The following is a 17284-nucleotide window of genomic DNA, read 5'->3' as shown; positions in this document are numbered from 1 at the left end:
TTAAAGGGGGGGATATTGGCAGTTTGGAAGGATATGTTGTGTATCTTTATACATATATGCTTCTAAACTGTTGTATTCTGAGCACCTCTGCAAAAACAGTGATTATGTGTGATTATTACAATTTATAGTAGTTCTTGTGATTTTAAAGCCAATCTTTGTTCTGATAATATTAGGTACTGAAATATTTTTATTTATTATCACACTGGCCGATTCCCACCAAGGCAGGGTGGCCCGAAAAAGAAAAACTTTCACCATCATTCACTCCATCACTGTCTTGCCAGAAGGGTGCTTTACACTACAGTTTTTAAACTGCAACATTAACACCCCTCCTTCAGAGTGCAGGCACTGTACTTCCCATCTCCAGGACTCAAGTCCGGCCTGCCGGTTTCCCTGAATCCCTTCATAAATGTTACTTTGCTCACACTCCAACAGCACGTCAAGTATTAAAAACCATTTGTCTCCATTCACTCCTATCAAACACGCTCACGCATGCCTGCTGGAAGTCCAAGCCCCTCGCACACAAAACCTCCTTTACCCCCTCCCTCCAACCCTTCCTAGGCCGACCCCTACCCCGCCTTCCTTCCACTACAGACTGATACACTCTTGAAGTCATTCTGTTTCGCTCCATTCTCTCTACATGTCCGAACCACCTCAACAACCCTTCCTCAGCCCTCTGGACAACAGTTTTGGTAATCCCGCACCTCCTCCTAACTTCCAAACTACGAATTCTCTGCATTATATTCACACCACACATTGCCCTCAGACATGACATCTCCACTGCCTCCAGCCTTCTCCTCGCTGCAACATTCATCACCCACGCTTCACACCCATATAAGAGCGTTGGTAAAACTATACTCTCATACATTCCCCTCTTTGCCTCCAAGGACAAAGTTCTTTGTCTCCACAGACTCCTAAGTGCACCACTCACTCTTTTTCCCTCATCAATTCTATGATTCACCTCATCTTTCATAGACCCATCCGCTGACACGTCCACTCCCAAATATCTGAATACGTTCACCTCCTCCATACTCTCTCCCTCCAATCTGATATTCAATCTTTCATCACCTAATCTTTTTGTTATCCTCATAACCTTACTCTTTCCTGTATTCACCTTTAATTTTCTTCTTTTGCACACCCTACCAAATTCATCCACCAATCTCTGCAGCTTCTCTTCAGAATCTCCCAAGAGCACAGTGTCATCAGCAAAGAGCAGCTGTGACAACTCCCACTTTGTGTGTGATTCTTTATCTTTTAACTCCACGCCTCTTGCCAAGACCCTCGCATTTACTTCTCTTACAACCCCATCTATAAATATATTAAACAACCACGGTGACATCACACATCCTTGTCTAAGGCCTACTTTTACTGGGAAAAAATTTCCCTCTTTCCTACATACTCTAACTTGAGCCTCACTATCCTCGTAAAAACTCTTCACTGCTTTCAGTAACCTACCTCCTACACCATACACTTGCAACATCTGCCACATTGCCCCCCTATCCACCCTGTCATACGCCTTTTCCAAATCCATAAATGCCACAAAGACCTCTTTAGCCTTATCTAAATACTGTTCACTTATATGTTTCACTGTAAACACCTGGTCCACACACCCCCTACCTTTCCTAAAGCCTCCTTGTTCATCTGCTATCCTATTCTCCGTCTTACTCTTAATTCTTTCAATTATAACTCTACCATACACTTTACCAGGTACACTCAACAGACTTATCCCCCTATAATTTTTGCACTCTCTTTTATCCCCTTTGCCTTTATACAAATATCAAATATTTACAAACACACTGACAGGTGAATCTTTTCACCTGCCTTGGTCACATATCATTGTCTAGAAATATGTACATAGTATTTACAGGTCCCAGCAGTGTTTTAGACATGCTGGAGTATACATGAAACTCCTTGAAGCATTGTGTAGATGAATGTCACTCCACTGCTGACAGTGCAGCAGTGGAGTGACACTTGATGATCATGCACTACTCCAGTAAACATTGGCTTTATTTGTTCTCACTGTTATACATAAACATGTCTGTCTGTGTCTGTCTCTGTTTTTCTCTGCTTATCTGTCTTTCTGTCTGCCTGTGTGTGTGTCTGTCTTTCTGTCTCTCTGTCTGCTTGTCTCTCTGTCTCAGAGAGAGCTGCTCATGAACCAACAGGTATTACACACAATGCAGAGTCATCATGTTTGATTCCTGAACAAGTAAAAATGTTTATTATTTCTAGTCATGCTTATTATGCCTTATATCCACAAGCATAGTATAGCACTTAGTCTAGATTTTTTGGGTTATCCTAGGTAATTTACACTATGTATAATAACTGTATGTACTTATGTGTACCTGTGAAATTGACACACACAGATAAAGATAATGACAGCCAGAGTCAATCAACCAGCCAGCCTGCCGAACACGTATTACACATGTTCCAGAATTATTTCTTCTTACTTAGGGCATAGGTTACAGGACATTCTGGCAGGATGACACTACCAGTGGTATCAATATTGAAATGATTTGGCACAAATGTTGCACATGGGTTATTGTCGAGTTTTTTTTTTATATTTCCTCAGGCACTTGTGGCCACATTCAACTCAGTCACTAAGCTAGTGGTCAACATCACTTTCCTCTTAAAAGGGGAGTGTTAATACAACGTGGCATCAGTGAATCCCTGGTGTTTGCCATGCTGTTTGCTCTAGCTAGTGCACACTGAGTGTTAAGACCCATTCTATACTGACCAGGCATCTCAAGCCAATCATGCCAAATTTGGAGGCAGGAAAAATGAAATGTTGATCTATGTTTGGAGTGCTAGCGATAACACTGTAGATCTACGTTTGGACAGTTAAGGAGTTAAAGGAGGGGTTTGGGATATTGACAGTTTGGAGGGACGTCTATACTGTCGTATCTGAGCGCCTCTGCAAAAACAGTGATCATGTATGAGTAATGGTGAAAGTGTTGAATGATGATGAAAGTTTTTTCTTTTTGGGTTTTTCTTTCTTTTTGAGTCACCCTGCCTTGGTGGGAAACAGCTGATGTGTTAAAAAGATTTTAACCAGTGCTTTTTTATATTGTACATTTTATTTTTTTTTTTATTTTTTTTTTTTTTTGTAGGATGACTGCACCAAGGAGAACAGTCCATTTCTGGATGATGATAATAGCACATCTTGGATGTATGATAACCAAACCAACTGCTGCTTTGAAGAATACCGGATGGAAGTTCTCAAGGAATCACAAAATATTGATGGCCTTGGTGTCGTCCGGATGGTTCAAGATGGCGTTCAAGGAACGGGTGTACTGGAACTTTCATACCTTTTTTATGGGTCATATGAAAGACGCATTCTAACTCTAGATGAAGCTCGAGGCTGGAAATATAATTTACCTTTAGCATACCTGTTAGTGGTGGTGGTGACACTAGTCCTTAGTCTGGTGCTTATGGTGCGAGAAGCTGCTCGTGGTCTCAGAGAGAGTCTCAGGTCATCAGAGGGACAATTTTATCAGGTACATAAGTATTTGTGGTCTGTCTTTCCTTCTTCACTTTGTAAATACATTTCTGTATGTGGTTGTATATAGCATAAATTGTCACATATGAGTTAACTTTTGAAGCCTAATTTTTTCTTTCCAAAACTAGAATTTGATTAATACAATGGGTAAAAAAAGACAGATGCTTAAAAAGAAGAAAAGCTATGCTGCTTTTAACAAACTTGAACTTGATACAGATAAGGCATATTGCATCTACAAATGTATGAAAGAGAGACTTATGCAATGTGAGGTAATTTTATTGTGGAAAATGTATAACTCGCAAGGTTCTCTATCAGCCCAGTGTGGTCAGGTTTCACCCACCATTTGCAGTAAAGCCCCTGGTGTGCCAAACATTGGATAGTAAAGCCCCTGGTGTGCCAAACATTGGATAGTAAAGCCCCTGGTGTGCCAAACATTGGATAGTAAAGCCCCTAGTGTGCCAAACATTGGATAGTAAAGCCCCTGGTGTGCCAAACATTGGATAGTAAAGCCCCTGGTGGGTGAAATGTATTTACTTGGTTGATGAAGCCCCTGGAGGGGCAGATGTTTCAACATTAAATTTACCTCTCGTTGCACAAGTGTGTCTTTTATATAAGCTTAAACCTAAGTATAAATCATTAACTTCTGGTACTAGGCTGCAGGTCAGATGGACTCCTGACAAATACTGCTGTGGTATCTACATATGCTACATTATATTAGTAATTATTTAGCATTAGAGAAAGTAGAGAGGGTAGGATGGCAGAGGGAGTAAGGTGCATGCCCCCTGTAATCTACCCCAGGCCATGACCCATGGAACTCCATATTCATTAAGAACTGCAAAAATCCACTGTCTTGTGCCTTGAATATTCTATAGAGGGGAAACCTTGACATGTGAATCATCCCACACTCCTTACAAACCACCAACATAGCTCCATTACATATAAGTGGCAGTAAAGCAATTGTAAAAAACCATTGACCTATAGTGCTGATATCCCACATTATCATAATCTTTGGGAGAGTCTTAAGCAGGTTAACTAATAAACATTTGCATAACTCTGGGCAGCATGGGTTTAGAGCAGGTTGCTCATGTCTTTTGCATTTATTTGTCCATTACGGCAAGGTCTTAGATGCAATGGACGACAAGCAAAATGCAATTTAATTTAAATTGACTTTGCAAAAGTCTTTGACATGTGTGATCATGATGTAATTGCTCACAAAATGCATGCAAAGAGAATAACTGGAAAAGTGGGCAGATGTATATTTAATTTTCTAATGAATAGAACCCAGAGAGTAATAGTGAATAGAGTGAAATTGGAGGCTGCCACTGTGAAAAGCTCTATTTCTCAAGGCACAGTACTGGCCCCTGTTCTTTTCTTCACTCTCATATCTAACATAGACAGAGGCATAAATCATAGCACTATATCATCCTTTGCAGATGATACTAGAATCTGCATGAATAACATCCATTGAGGACATGGCAAACCTAAAAGCTGATATGAGTAGTCTTCGAATGGGCCACTAACAATATCATGCTTAACCCTTTCAGGGTCCCCAGGCCCTCTCCCAGACTTGTTCTCAGGGTCGCCCAAATTTCAAAAAAAAAAAAAATATTCTTATGAAAAGATAATCTTTTCCCAATCATAATGACACCAAAAGTATGAAATTTGATGGAAAACTTAGGGAATTATGCTCTTGCGAAGTTAGCGGTCTCAACGATGTTTACGCATCGGCGATTTTACCTACTTTGATCCCTATTTTCAGCCAATTCCAGTGTACTAGTCGACAAAAATCATAACTATTTCACTAGAACTCCGTTTTTTCTATCGAATGAGTACAAGAAACCACCCATTTACCGATTTCAGCTATCCAATACAGTGGTCAGAATTTAGCAATTTTGCCAATTTCACACAAATTTCAAAAGATGCCAATTTCCAAATAGGGTCCAGAATAAACAAGAAAGACATTCCTGGCACTAAAATAACATTTCCTCTGTTCATTAGTCACGTCCCCATGCCCTTCTTACATTTTTTTGCTTTCCACTTTGAATTTTTATTCTCACAAAAAATACAAGATTTACTGTTATGCAGACTACTGCATTAATATAGAAATGGTATAAATAATATCGGCACACTTGTGAAAGAATATTAGACTCACCAGTTGATGTGTATTGGACGCTTAGCATGATTTGTTTACTTTTGAACTTGGGTAAAAATCGAACATTTCTGCTACTTTGAGCTCAATTTCAAGGTACTTTTCATTGTCAAGCCAGTCAAAATCATCTCAATTTCTGTAATATGTCTTCCATTCTATAAAATGAGACCAGGAAAACTATAATACAACAATAAATACCATACGAAAATACAGTGCAAAGTCACTGTTTTAATCCAAAAACACGGTAAATTTTTTTTTTTTTTCTCATTACGCACTGTGTGCTGCAGGATTTTTTTTATACTGCACACACTGACCACATAGACCCATTCTTTCATATGTAGGCCTACCAGCTTTCACTAGATTTGAGGGCGCTAGAATTTAGGCGTACTAGTACGTCAAAAACCCTGGTGCGTAAGCTATACTAGTATGTCCGAAACCCTGAAAGGGTTAATGAGGACAAGTTTCAGTTACTTTTATGGAAAAATTGAGGAAATCAAGACAGAAACAGAATATAAAACAAGCTTAAATCACTGAGTAGAGCAGAAGTCTAATGTGACAGACCTTTGAGTGATCATATCAGATGATAAACCATACCATGGGTGGGGATAGAACCCGCAGTCAAAGTCTCATAAAACTTCAGACCAATGCATTAGCCCATAGTATGGTTTGTTTGCAATTGTGTCATTACGATTTTGTGAGTCATATCAGATGATCTCACTTTCAAGGATCACTACAGTGTCACTATGAAACCACAAGAAAAAATGATAGGCTGATTTGCGGGACCCTTTCAAACAAAGGTTGTGAAGTCAGTGATGATACGCACTCTTTAAATCCCATGTTCTCTCTCTCTCTAAGCTGTAGTACTGCTGCACACAAACAGCCCCATTCAAACCAGGAAAAATTTCCGACCTGGAGAATGTTTAAAATCCTTCAATCTGTACTCCTTGGATTGTAGGCAAGAGAGAGACTTTATAATCTGCACCTGGAAAATTCTAGAAGGATTGGTCCCAAATCTGCAACACAAATCATTCCCCATGAAAGTAAGAGGCTCGGCAGACAGAGCAAACTACTCCCAATGAATAGCAGAGGTGCAATGAGCACACTAAAGAAAGCACTCAGTAAGTGTGAAACATTCTCCCTTCTTACATAAGAGGGATTATCAAGAGACTCCTAATTCTCTTAAAAAAAAAAAAAAAAAAAGTGGACAAGTTTCTCAAGTCAGTTCCTGATCATTTGGGCTGTGGTGCTTATGTTGGACTTTGTGGTTAGCACCAACAGCCTGGTTGATCAAGCCATCTGCTAATAGGCCTGGTCCCAGACCAGGCTTCAAAGATGTTCTCCCTCTGAATACTCTCCAGGTAGACTCCAGGTAGGTGTGTTATATCAACCCCTGAACTTTGAAAGCCACCGAGGAGACTTTTTAAGGATAAAATTGTATTATTTTAACCTGATTAACTGGAATATTTTGGCTAGGAATTTAAAGTTCAGTAGCTTCGTAGAAGTTGCTCAGGATTGCTTTTGAAGCAGTTTTGTAACTAACCATTAGGAATGAACTGCTTCACTGGGTTTTAACCCTTAAACATTTCAGGGTTGGTGCCGTACTAGTACAGCTTACGCGCCAGGGTTGGTGCCGTACTAGTACGCATAAATTCTAGCGTCCTCAGATCAAGCAGGAAAAGGCTCATAGTCCTGGATGTGAGAGAATGGGTCTCCATGGTCAGTGTGCGTAGTATAAAAAAAATCGGGGACCCAGTGGTGCATTGTGGGAAAGCCATTTTATTACACCTTGTTCACCACGTCTGGCGGTAAGAAACTCCTCACTCCTCGGCTATTTGGGGCTCTTTTGTTCCCAAGTGACAGTTCAAGCACAGATGAAAGTGTCAGTGAAGATGAATTTCATTGTTTTGAGGAGTTTGTGATCAAAAGCAATGCCCAGGAAACCGACCTGAAGGAAGGAAGGTAGAAGAAAGGGAGGAAAGAAGGAAGAGATGAGAGGAAGAAAGGAAGAAATGAGAGGAAGGAGGGAAGGAAGGAAGGAGGGAAGGAAGGAAGGAGGGAGGGAAGGAAGGAAGGAAGGAGGGAGGGAAGAAAGGAAGGAGACCATCAACCTAGGATAACTCTCAAAATTTAGACAGTGACTTATTTCCATGTGGGTTGGTGGGATGGGGAGGAAGGGATGGGTGTTGACAGGCAGTGAGGGTGGTGGGTGGTGATGTTATTTGTCTTTGTGACACTAATTAGGTCAGTGACTCAGCATATTTACAAGTCTACCCCCACACAACAACTACGAGCTTTACAGAAGCTGTAGCAGTTCTGGGAAGTGTACAGTGACTTTATATGTGTATATATGTGATAGAAAAATAGTAATAAACAACATTTTTTTATTGTTGGTTTGTGTAAACATGTTTTGTAAACAATATAATGACTGTTTGTGCAGTTATTGTGTAGCAGACAACGAGTGAATATACATACAATATACCTTATATTGGTCTCACAGGCCAGAAAAGTTACTTGGAGTAAGGAAGGAGGAAAGGAAGGAGGGAGGGAAGGAAGGAGGGCAGGAAGGAAAGAGGGAGGAAAGGAAGGAAGGAGGGAGGGAAGGAAGGAGGGAAGGAAGTAGGGAGGGACGAAGGGAAGGAAGGAAAGAGGGAGGGAAGAAGGGAAGGAAGGAAGGAGGGAGGGAAGAAGGAGAGGAGGGAAGGAAGGAAGAAGGGAAGGAGGGAAGAAGGGAAGGAAGAAGGGAGGGAAGGAGGGAAAGAAGGAAGGAGGGAAGGAGGGAGGGAGGGAAGGACGGAAGGAAGGAGGGAGGGAGGGAAGGAAGGAGGGAGGGAAGGAAGGAGGGAGGGAGGGAAGGAAGGAGGGAGGGAAGGAAGGAGGGAGGGACGGAAGAAAGAAAGGAAGGAGGGAGGGAAGAAGGGAAGGAAGGAAGGAGGTAGGGAGGGAAGGAAGAAAGGAGGTAGGGAAGGAGGGTAGGAAGGAAGAAGGGAAGGAAGGAAGGAGGGAAGAAGGGAAGGAAGGAAGGAGGGAGGGAAGAAGGGAAGGAAGGAAGGAGGGAGGGAAGAAGGGAAGGAAGGAGGGGAAAAGGAAGAAGGGAGGGAGGGAGGGAAGGAAGGAAGGAGGGAATGAAGGAAGGAAGGAGGAAAGGAGGGAGGGAGGGAAGATGGGAAGAAAGTAAGAAGGGAAGGAAGGAGGGAAGTTAGGAGGGAGGGAAGGAAGGAGGGAAGAAAGGAGGGAGGGAAGAAAGGAGGGAGAGAAGAAAGGAGGAAGGGAAGGAAGGAGGGAATGAAGGAAGGAAGGAGGAAAGGAAGGAAGGAGGGAGGGAAGGAAGGAGGGAATGAAGGAAGGAGGGAGGAAAGGAAGGAAGGAGGGAGGGAAGGAAGGAGGGAGGGAGGGAGGGAGGGAAGAAAGGAGGGAGAGAAGAAAGGAGGGAGAGAAGAAAGGAGGGAGAGAAGTAAGGATGGAGGGAAGGAAGGAGGGAAGGAAGGAAGGAAAGGAGGGAGGGAAGGAAGGAAAGGAGGGAGGGAAGGAAGGAATGAGGGAGGGAAGGAAGGAAGGAAGAAGGGAAGGAGGGAAGGAAGGAAGGAGGGAAGGAAGGAAGGAGGGAGGGAGGGAAGGAAGGAAGGAGGGAGGGAAAGTAGGTAGGAAGAGATGAAAGGAAGGAGGAGGGAAGGTAGGTAGGAAGAGATGAGAGGATGGAATGAAGGAAGGAAAGGAAGGAAGGTAGGTGTGGGGGGAGGAAGGGATGTGTTGTGGAAGGCAGTGAGGGTTAAAGAGTGGTGGTATGATGCATCATTGTGACACACGACACACTGGTGACTCAGCACATTTACAAGTCCACCCCCCACACTACTACAAGCTTTCAGAACCTCTTGTAGTTATAGGAACCTGTCCAGTGACTCTATATGAGTATATATATGATAGAAAAATAGTAATAAACAACATTTTTTATTGTTGGTTTGTATAAACATGTTTTGTAAACAATATAATGACAGCAAAGTTTGTGCTGTTATTGTGTAGTATACAATGAGTGAATATATACCAAATAGTCTTTATATTGGTCTCAGAGGCCATAAAAGTTACTTGAAAAAATAAAATATTGAAAAACAAAAGAAAAAATTTGGAAAAACAAAATAAACTATTCCCGGGTGACCGGCAGTCGACGATGTTGCCGTATGCGGTTCAATTTCTGTTAATTTCACTTCTCCATATCTCGGTAAGTATTGCTGGCAAAAAATTTTTTTTTAGCCTATAAATTTACAAAAAAAAAAAATATCTTTTCATAAGAATAATTTTTTTTTTCGAATATTTACCGACCATGAGAACAGGTTTGGGAGAGGGCCTGCTGACCCTGAAAGGGTTAAACTGTCTAAATATAGATCTACGTTCACGTGCGTAGCACTCCGAACTTTCTATTTTACGTGCTTTCTTATGTAAAAAAACATAGATCTACGTTCAGACCGCTACACACTTAAATGTAGATCTACGTTTGAACAGTTTAAGGATTAATGAACATGGAGATCCTAGTAAATATTGGTAAATATTCATAGAAATTCTCCATGGGAAAGTGGAATGGAATTCTTCCTCTGTAAGTCATGCATGTCATAAGAGGCGACTAACATGCCGGGAGCAAGGGGCTAGTAAGCCCTTCTTCAGTATACAGTGGACCCTTGACCAACGCTATTAATCCGTTCCTGAGAGCTCTTCGTTAATCGAAATTATCCTTAGTCGAGTTAATTTTCCCCATAAGAAATAATGGAAATCAAATTAATCCGTTCCTGACACCCCAAAGTATTGAAAAAAAAATTTTTACCACGTGAAATATTAATTTTAATACACACAAACTGAAGAAGACATGCACAGTTACATGACACTTACCTTTATTTAAGATCTGGTGATGATTGATGGGATGGGAGGAGGGGAGAGTGTTGATGATGTTAGTGTTTAGAAGGGGAATCCCCTTCCATTAGGACTTGAGGTGGCAAGTCCTTTTCCGGGGTTACTTCCTTTCTTCTTTTAATGCCACTAGGACCAGCTCGAGAGTCACTGGACCTCTGTCGCACAACATATCTGTCCATAGAGGCCTGTACCTCTCGTTCCTTTATGACATTTCTAAAGTGTTTCACAACATTGTCAGTGTACAGGTCGCCAACATGGCTTGCAGTAGCTGTGTCAGGGTGATTTTCATCAAAAAAGGTTTGCACTTTAAGCCACATTGCACACATTTCCTTAATCTTAGAAGTAGGCAACTTCTTCAATTTCTCTACCCCCTCCCCCGAAGCAGTTTCCTCAGGTGTGGCCTCTTGCTGTTGAACATGATCTAGCAGCTCATCGGTGGTTAGTTCTTCATTGTCCTCCTCCACCAACTCTTTCACATCCTCCCCACTAACCTCCAACCCCAAGGACTTCCCCAATGCCACAATGGATTCCTCAACTGGCATAGGATTCTCAGAGTTAGCCTCAAACCCTTTAAAATCCCTTTTGTCTACACATTCTGGCCACAGTTTTTTTCCAAGCAGAGTTCAAGGACCTCTTAGTCACTTCCTCCCAAGCCTTACCTATAAATGTTTACACAATTGAGGATGCTAAAGTGATCTCTCCTAAACTCTCTTAGAGTAATTGAGTATCTGTGGTCACTACAAAGCACCTTTCAAACATAGCTTTTGTGTAGAGTTTCTTGAAGTTTGCAATGACCTGCTGGTCCATGGGCTGCAGGAGAGGAGTGGTATTAGGAGGCAAAAACTTGACCTTAATGAAGCTCATGTCCCTAGAAAGTTGCTCTGCCAAGTCTGAAGGATGACCAGGAGCATTGTCTAACACAAGGAGGCACTTAAAGTCTAATTTCTTTTCAATTAGGTAATTTTTCACAGTGGGGGCAAATGCATGGTGTAACCAGTCATAGAAAAAGTCCCTAGTGACCCATGCCTTACTGTTTGCCCTCCACAGCACACACAAATTAGCCTTGAGGACATTGTTTTTCCTGAACACACTGGGAGTTTCAGAGTGATACACCAATGAAAGCTTCACTTTGCAACCACCACTAGCGTTAGCACAGAATAAAAGAGTAAGCCTGTCTTTCATAGGCTTATGTCCTGGGAGTGCCTTTTCCTCCTGAGTAATGTAGGTCCTGCTTGGCATTTTCTTCCAAAACAGGCCTGTTTCATCACAATTAAACACTTGTTCAGGTTTCAGTCCTTCATTGTCTATGTACTCCTTGAATTCCTACACATATTTTTCAGCCGCTTTGTGGTCAGAATTGGCAGCCTCACCATGCCTTATCACACTATGTATGCCACTACGATTCTTAAACCTCTCAAACCAACCTTTGCTGGCCTTAAATTCACTCACATCACCACTAGTTTCTGGCATTTTTTTAATTAAATCGTCATGCAACTTCCTAGCCTTTTCACATATGATCGCTTGAGAGATGCTATCTCCTGCTATCTGTTTTTCGTTTATCCACACCAATAACAGTCTCTCAACATCTTCTATCACTTGCGATCTCAGTTTCGAAAACGAAGTTGCACCTTTGGCAAGAACAGCTTCCTTGATTGCCGTTTTCTTGCCCACAATAGTAGCGATGGTTGATTGGGGTTTTGTGTACAACCTGGCCAGCTTGGAGACACGCACTCCACTTTCATATTTAGCAATGATCTCTTTCTTCATATCCATAGTAATTCCCACCCTTTTTGCTGTAGGGTTGGCACTAGAAGCTTTCTTGGGGCCCATGGTGACTTATTTTGCAGGTGCAATCACTACAAACGCTGTGATAATATGAAATGTTCCGATTGTATGTTTGGATGGGACCGTGGTGGCTGGCTGGCTTGTAAACACTGGCACCCACGAGACAAGTGAGGTGCGCTCAGGACAAAGTGGATGCGTCTCGAACGGAACGAAGAGCGTTGGTCAAGTTTTTTAGCGCTAGTCGAGGCAAAATTTTTGCGTTAAAATGTATCGCTAGTCGGATTTAACGTTAGACGATGCCAATGTTGGTCGAGGGTTCACTGTATATTGCTAAATGTAAAAGGAGAAACTTTCGTTTTTTCTTTTGGGCCACACTGCCTTGGTGGGATACGGCCGGTGTGTTGAAAGAAAAAAACATTTTGAAGCAGTTTTGTAACTAACCATTAGGAATGAACTGCTTCACTGGGTTTTTACCCTTTACCCTTTGACTGTTTCAGTCGTATATATACAGTGGACCCTCGCCTAACGAACGCATCGCATAACGTTAAATCCGCCTAGCGATACATTTTAACGCAAAAATTTTGCCTCGGCTAGCGCTAAAAAATTCGCTCAACGCGATTTGTTCAAGACGTGTCCACATGTGGCCTGAGCGTGCCTCACTTGTCCCATGGGTGCCAGTGTTTACAAGCCAGCCACCGTGGTCGCATCCAAACATACAATCAGAACATTTCATATTATCACAGCGTTTCTAGTGATTACACCTGCAAAATAAGTCACCATGGGCCCCAAGAAAGCTTCTAGTGCCAACCCTACAGCATAAAGGATGAGAATTATTATGGATATGAAGAAAGAGATCATTGCTAAGTATGAAAGTGGAGTGTGTGTCTCCGAGCTGGCCAGGTTGTACACAAAACCCCAATCAACCATCGCTATTATTGTGGCCAAGAAAATGGCAATCAAGGAAGCTGTTCTTGCCAAAGGTGCAACTTTGTTTTCAAAACAGAGATCGCAAGTGATAGAAGATGTTGAGAGACAGTTATTGGTGTGGATAAATGAAAAACAGATATCAGGAGATGGCATCTCTCAAGCGATCATATGTGAAAAGGCTAGGAAGTTGCATGAGGATTTAATTAGAAAAATGCCAGCAACTAGTAGTAATGTGAGTGAATTTAAGGCCAGCGAAGGTTGGTTTGAGAGATTTAAGAATCGTAGTGGAATACATAGTGTGATAAGGCATGGTGAGGCTGCCAGTTCAGACCAAAAAGCAGCTGAAAATATGTGAAGGAATTCAAGGAGTACATAGACAGTGAAGAATTGAAACCTGAACAAGTGTTTAATTGTGACGAAACAGGCCTGTTTTGGAAGAAAATGCCAAGCAGGACCTACATTGCTCAGGAGGAAAAGGCACCCCCAGGACATAAGCCTATGAAAGACAGGCTTGCTCTGTTGATGTGTGCTAATGCTAGTGGTGATTGCAAAGTGAAGCCTTTATTGGTGTATCACTCTGAAACTCCCAGAGTGTTCAGGAAAAACAATGTCCTCAAGGCTAATTTGTGTGTGATGTGGAGGGCAAACAGTAAGGCATGGGTCACTAGAGACCTTTGCTATTACTGGTTACACCATGCATTTGCCCCCCACTGTGAAAAATTACCTCCTGGAAAATAAATTGGACCTTAAGTGCCTCCTGGTATTAGGCAATGCTCCTGGTCATCCTTCAGATGTGGCAGAGCGACTTTCAGCGGAAATGAGCTTCATTAAGGTCAAGTTTTTACCTCCTAATACCACTCCTCTCCTGCAGCCCACGGACCAGCAGGTCATTTCCAACTTCAAGAAACTCTACACAAAAGCTATGTTTGAAAGGTGCTTTGTAGTGACCTCAGAAACTCAGTTGACTCTAAGAGAGTTTTGGAGAGATCACTTTAGCATCTTCAGTTGTGTAAACATTATAGGTAAGGCTTGGGAGGAAGTGACTAAGAGGACCTTGAACTCTGCTTGGAAGAAACTGTGGCCAGAATGTGTAGACAAAAGGGATTTTGAAGGATTTGAGGCTAACCCTGAGAAGCCTATGTCAGTTGTGGAATCAATTGTGGCATTGGGGAAGTCCTTGGGGTTGGAGGTTAGTGGGGAGGATGTGGAAGAGTTGGTGGAGGAGGATAATGAAGAACTAACCACTGATGAGCTGTAAGATCATCTTCAACAGCAAGAGGCCACACCTGAGGAAACTGCTCCGGAGGAGGGGATAGAGAAATTGAAGAAATTGTCTACTTCAGAGATTAAGGAAATGTGTGTGGCATAAAGTGCAAACCTCTTTTGATGAAAATCACCCTCATACAGCTATTGCAAGCTGTGCTGGTGACTATTACACTGACAATGTTGTGAAACACTATGAATGTCATAAAGGAACGGGAGGTACAGGCCTCTATGGACAGATATGTTGTGCGACAGGTCCAGTGACTCTCAAGCTGGTCCTAGTGGCATTAAAAGAAGAAGGGAAGTAACCCCAGAAAAGGACTTGACACCTCAAGTCCTAATGGAGAGGGATTCCCCTTCTAAACATTAACACTATCCACACACTCCCCTCCTCCCATCCCATCAATCATCACCAGATCTTCAATAAAGGTAAGTGTCATGTAATTGTACATGTCTTCTTCAGTTTGTGTATATTAAAACAATATTTCATGTGGCAAAATTTTTTTTTTTCATACTTTGGGGTGTCAGGAACGGATTAATTTGATTTCCATTATTTCTTATGGGGCAAATTAATTCGCATAACGATAATTTCGCTTAACACTGAGCTCTCAGGAACGGATTAATATTGTTAGGCGAGTGTCCACTGTACGTCTTGCGTGCCACTGTTTCAAACATATTTAAGCGCGTAAATTCTAGCGGCTTCAAATGAAGCAGAAGAAAGCTGGTGGGCCCACATGTGAGAGAATGGGTCTGTGTGGTCAGTGTGCACCACATAAAAAAAATCCTGCAGCACACAGTGCATAATGAGAAAAAAAACTGACCATTTTTTTGGATTAAAACACCGAATTTGAGGTGTATTTTCTTATAGTATTTATCATTGTATTCTCATTTTCATGGTCTCACATGATAAAATGGAAAGCATATTACAGAAATAGAGATGATTTTTATTACTTTCTCGATGAAAACGACCTTGAAATTGAGCTCAAAGTAGCGGAAATGTTCGATTTTTACCAATGTTCAAGAGTAAGCAAATCGCACCACACGTCCAATACACGTCAACTGGGGAGTCAGATATTCTTTCACTAGTGCACTGATATTATTTATACCATTTTTACAAAAATGCAGTAGTCTGCGTAACGGTAAATTTTGTATTTTTTGAATGAATAAACAATCAAAATAATAAGCAATAGTAATATAAGAGGGGCCTAGAGACGTGAGTAATGAACAGAGGATATGTTATTTTAGTGCCAAGAATGTCTGCATTGTTTATTCTGGACCCTATTTTGAAACTGGCATCTTTTTTATTTTGTGTGAAATTGGCCAAATTGCCAATTTCTGACCACTTTATTGGGTAGTTCAAATCGGTAAATGGATGGTGTCTTGTACTCAACTGATAGAAAAAATGGAGTTCTAAAGAAATAGCTATGAGTTTTGTCAGCTGAAACAATGGAACTGGTCAAAAACAGGGCTCAAAGTCAGCGAAATCGCCTATGCGTATATGTCGCCGAGACCTCTTAACTTTGCGGGAGCATAATTCCGTGAGTTTTTGACCAAATTTCGTACTTTTGGTGTCATTACCATCGGGAAAAGATTCTCTGTCATTTCATAAGAAATGTTTTTTTTTTTTCCAAAAGTTTTGCGACAAAGAATGAGTTTCATAGTGGAGCTCGCAACAGTCAAAGGGTTAAACTGTTCAAACGTAGATCTACGTTCACATGTGTAGCACTCCAAACTTTCTATTTTACATGCTTTCTTATGTAAAAAAAAAACGTAGATCTAATTTTGGAGTGCTACGCACGTAAACGTAGATCTACGTTTGAACAGTTCAAGAGTTAATGAACATGGAGATCCTAGTAAATATTGGTAAATATTCATAGAGATTTTCCATGGGGAAGTGGAACGGAATTTTTCCTCTGTAAGTCATGCATGCCGTAAGAGGCAACTAACATGCCGGGAGCAAGGGGCTAGTAAGCCCTTCTCCTGTATACTGTACATTACTTAAGTTAAAAAGAGAAACTTTTGTTTTTCTTTTTGGGCCACCCTGCTTTGGTGGGATATGGCTGGTTTGTTGAAAGAAAAGAAGATTCCTAGAGATCACAGAAGACCTTGGTACAAGTAATCACAAATTTATCATCATTAATATTAACTGGGAGTTTGGTAATAAGGATAATTTCAATGAAGGTCCAAGTTTTTCACTCTCCAGATTATAGTTGACTATAGGAATACCTGTCGAGCATATTATGTGGGGTTACCTGGCTAATGATTCTATAAACAAAGATCTTTACAAGCAATAATGAAGGCAGTTGCCAATATAACAGTCTTTTAAACAGTCTTCAACCTGCCCAAATTATTGCACTTATGTTTCCCAGAGAGAAACTAGATCCAAAATAAATTATCTAAAATGAAAAGAAGAGGAATATTTACATGCACATGAAAAGAAGAGAGGATCACCTACTGGATTAGTATGTTCATACTAATTCTTTTTTAACACGTTGGCGGTCTCCCACCAAGGCAGGGTGACCCAAAAATAAAAAAAAATTCCAAAAAGAAAATACTTTCATCATCATTCAACACATAATCACCATTTTTGCAGAGGTGCCCAGAACACAACAGTTTAAAATCATATACGTATAAAGATACACAACATATCCCTCCAAACTGCCAGTATCCCGAGCCCCTCCTTTAAAGTGCAGGCATTGTACTTCCCATTTCCAGTACTCAAGTCCAGCTATTTAAAAATAACCGGTTTCCCTGAATCCCTTCACTAA

General features: G+C 41.3%; 1 protein-coding gene across 3 annotated transcripts in view; it reads left to right on the top strand.

Moving 5' to 3' along the window:
• The window catches only part of LOC128705896 (transmembrane channel-like protein 7), a 738019-nt gene that overhangs the window by 425125 nt on the left and 295610 nt on the right, over positions 1-17284 (top strand). For all 3 annotated transcript variants that reach the window (XM_070091935.1, XM_070091932.1, XM_070091933.1), the window contains one exon: positions 3108-3494. In XM_070091935.1, coding sequence (XP_069948036.1) covers positions 3108-3494 — 387 coding nt within the window. The remainder of the gene's footprint in view (positions 1-3107; positions 3495-17284) is intronic.

This window comes from Cherax quadricarinatus, chromosome 3 (assembly GCF_038502225.1).
Source record: "Cherax quadricarinatus isolate ZL_2023a chromosome 3, ASM3850222v1, whole genome shotgun sequence".
Lineage (NCBI taxonomy): Eukaryota > Metazoa > Arthropoda > Malacostraca > Decapoda > Parastacidae > Cherax > Cherax quadricarinatus.
This window is presented reverse-complemented; position numbering and strand designations above follow the sequence as displayed.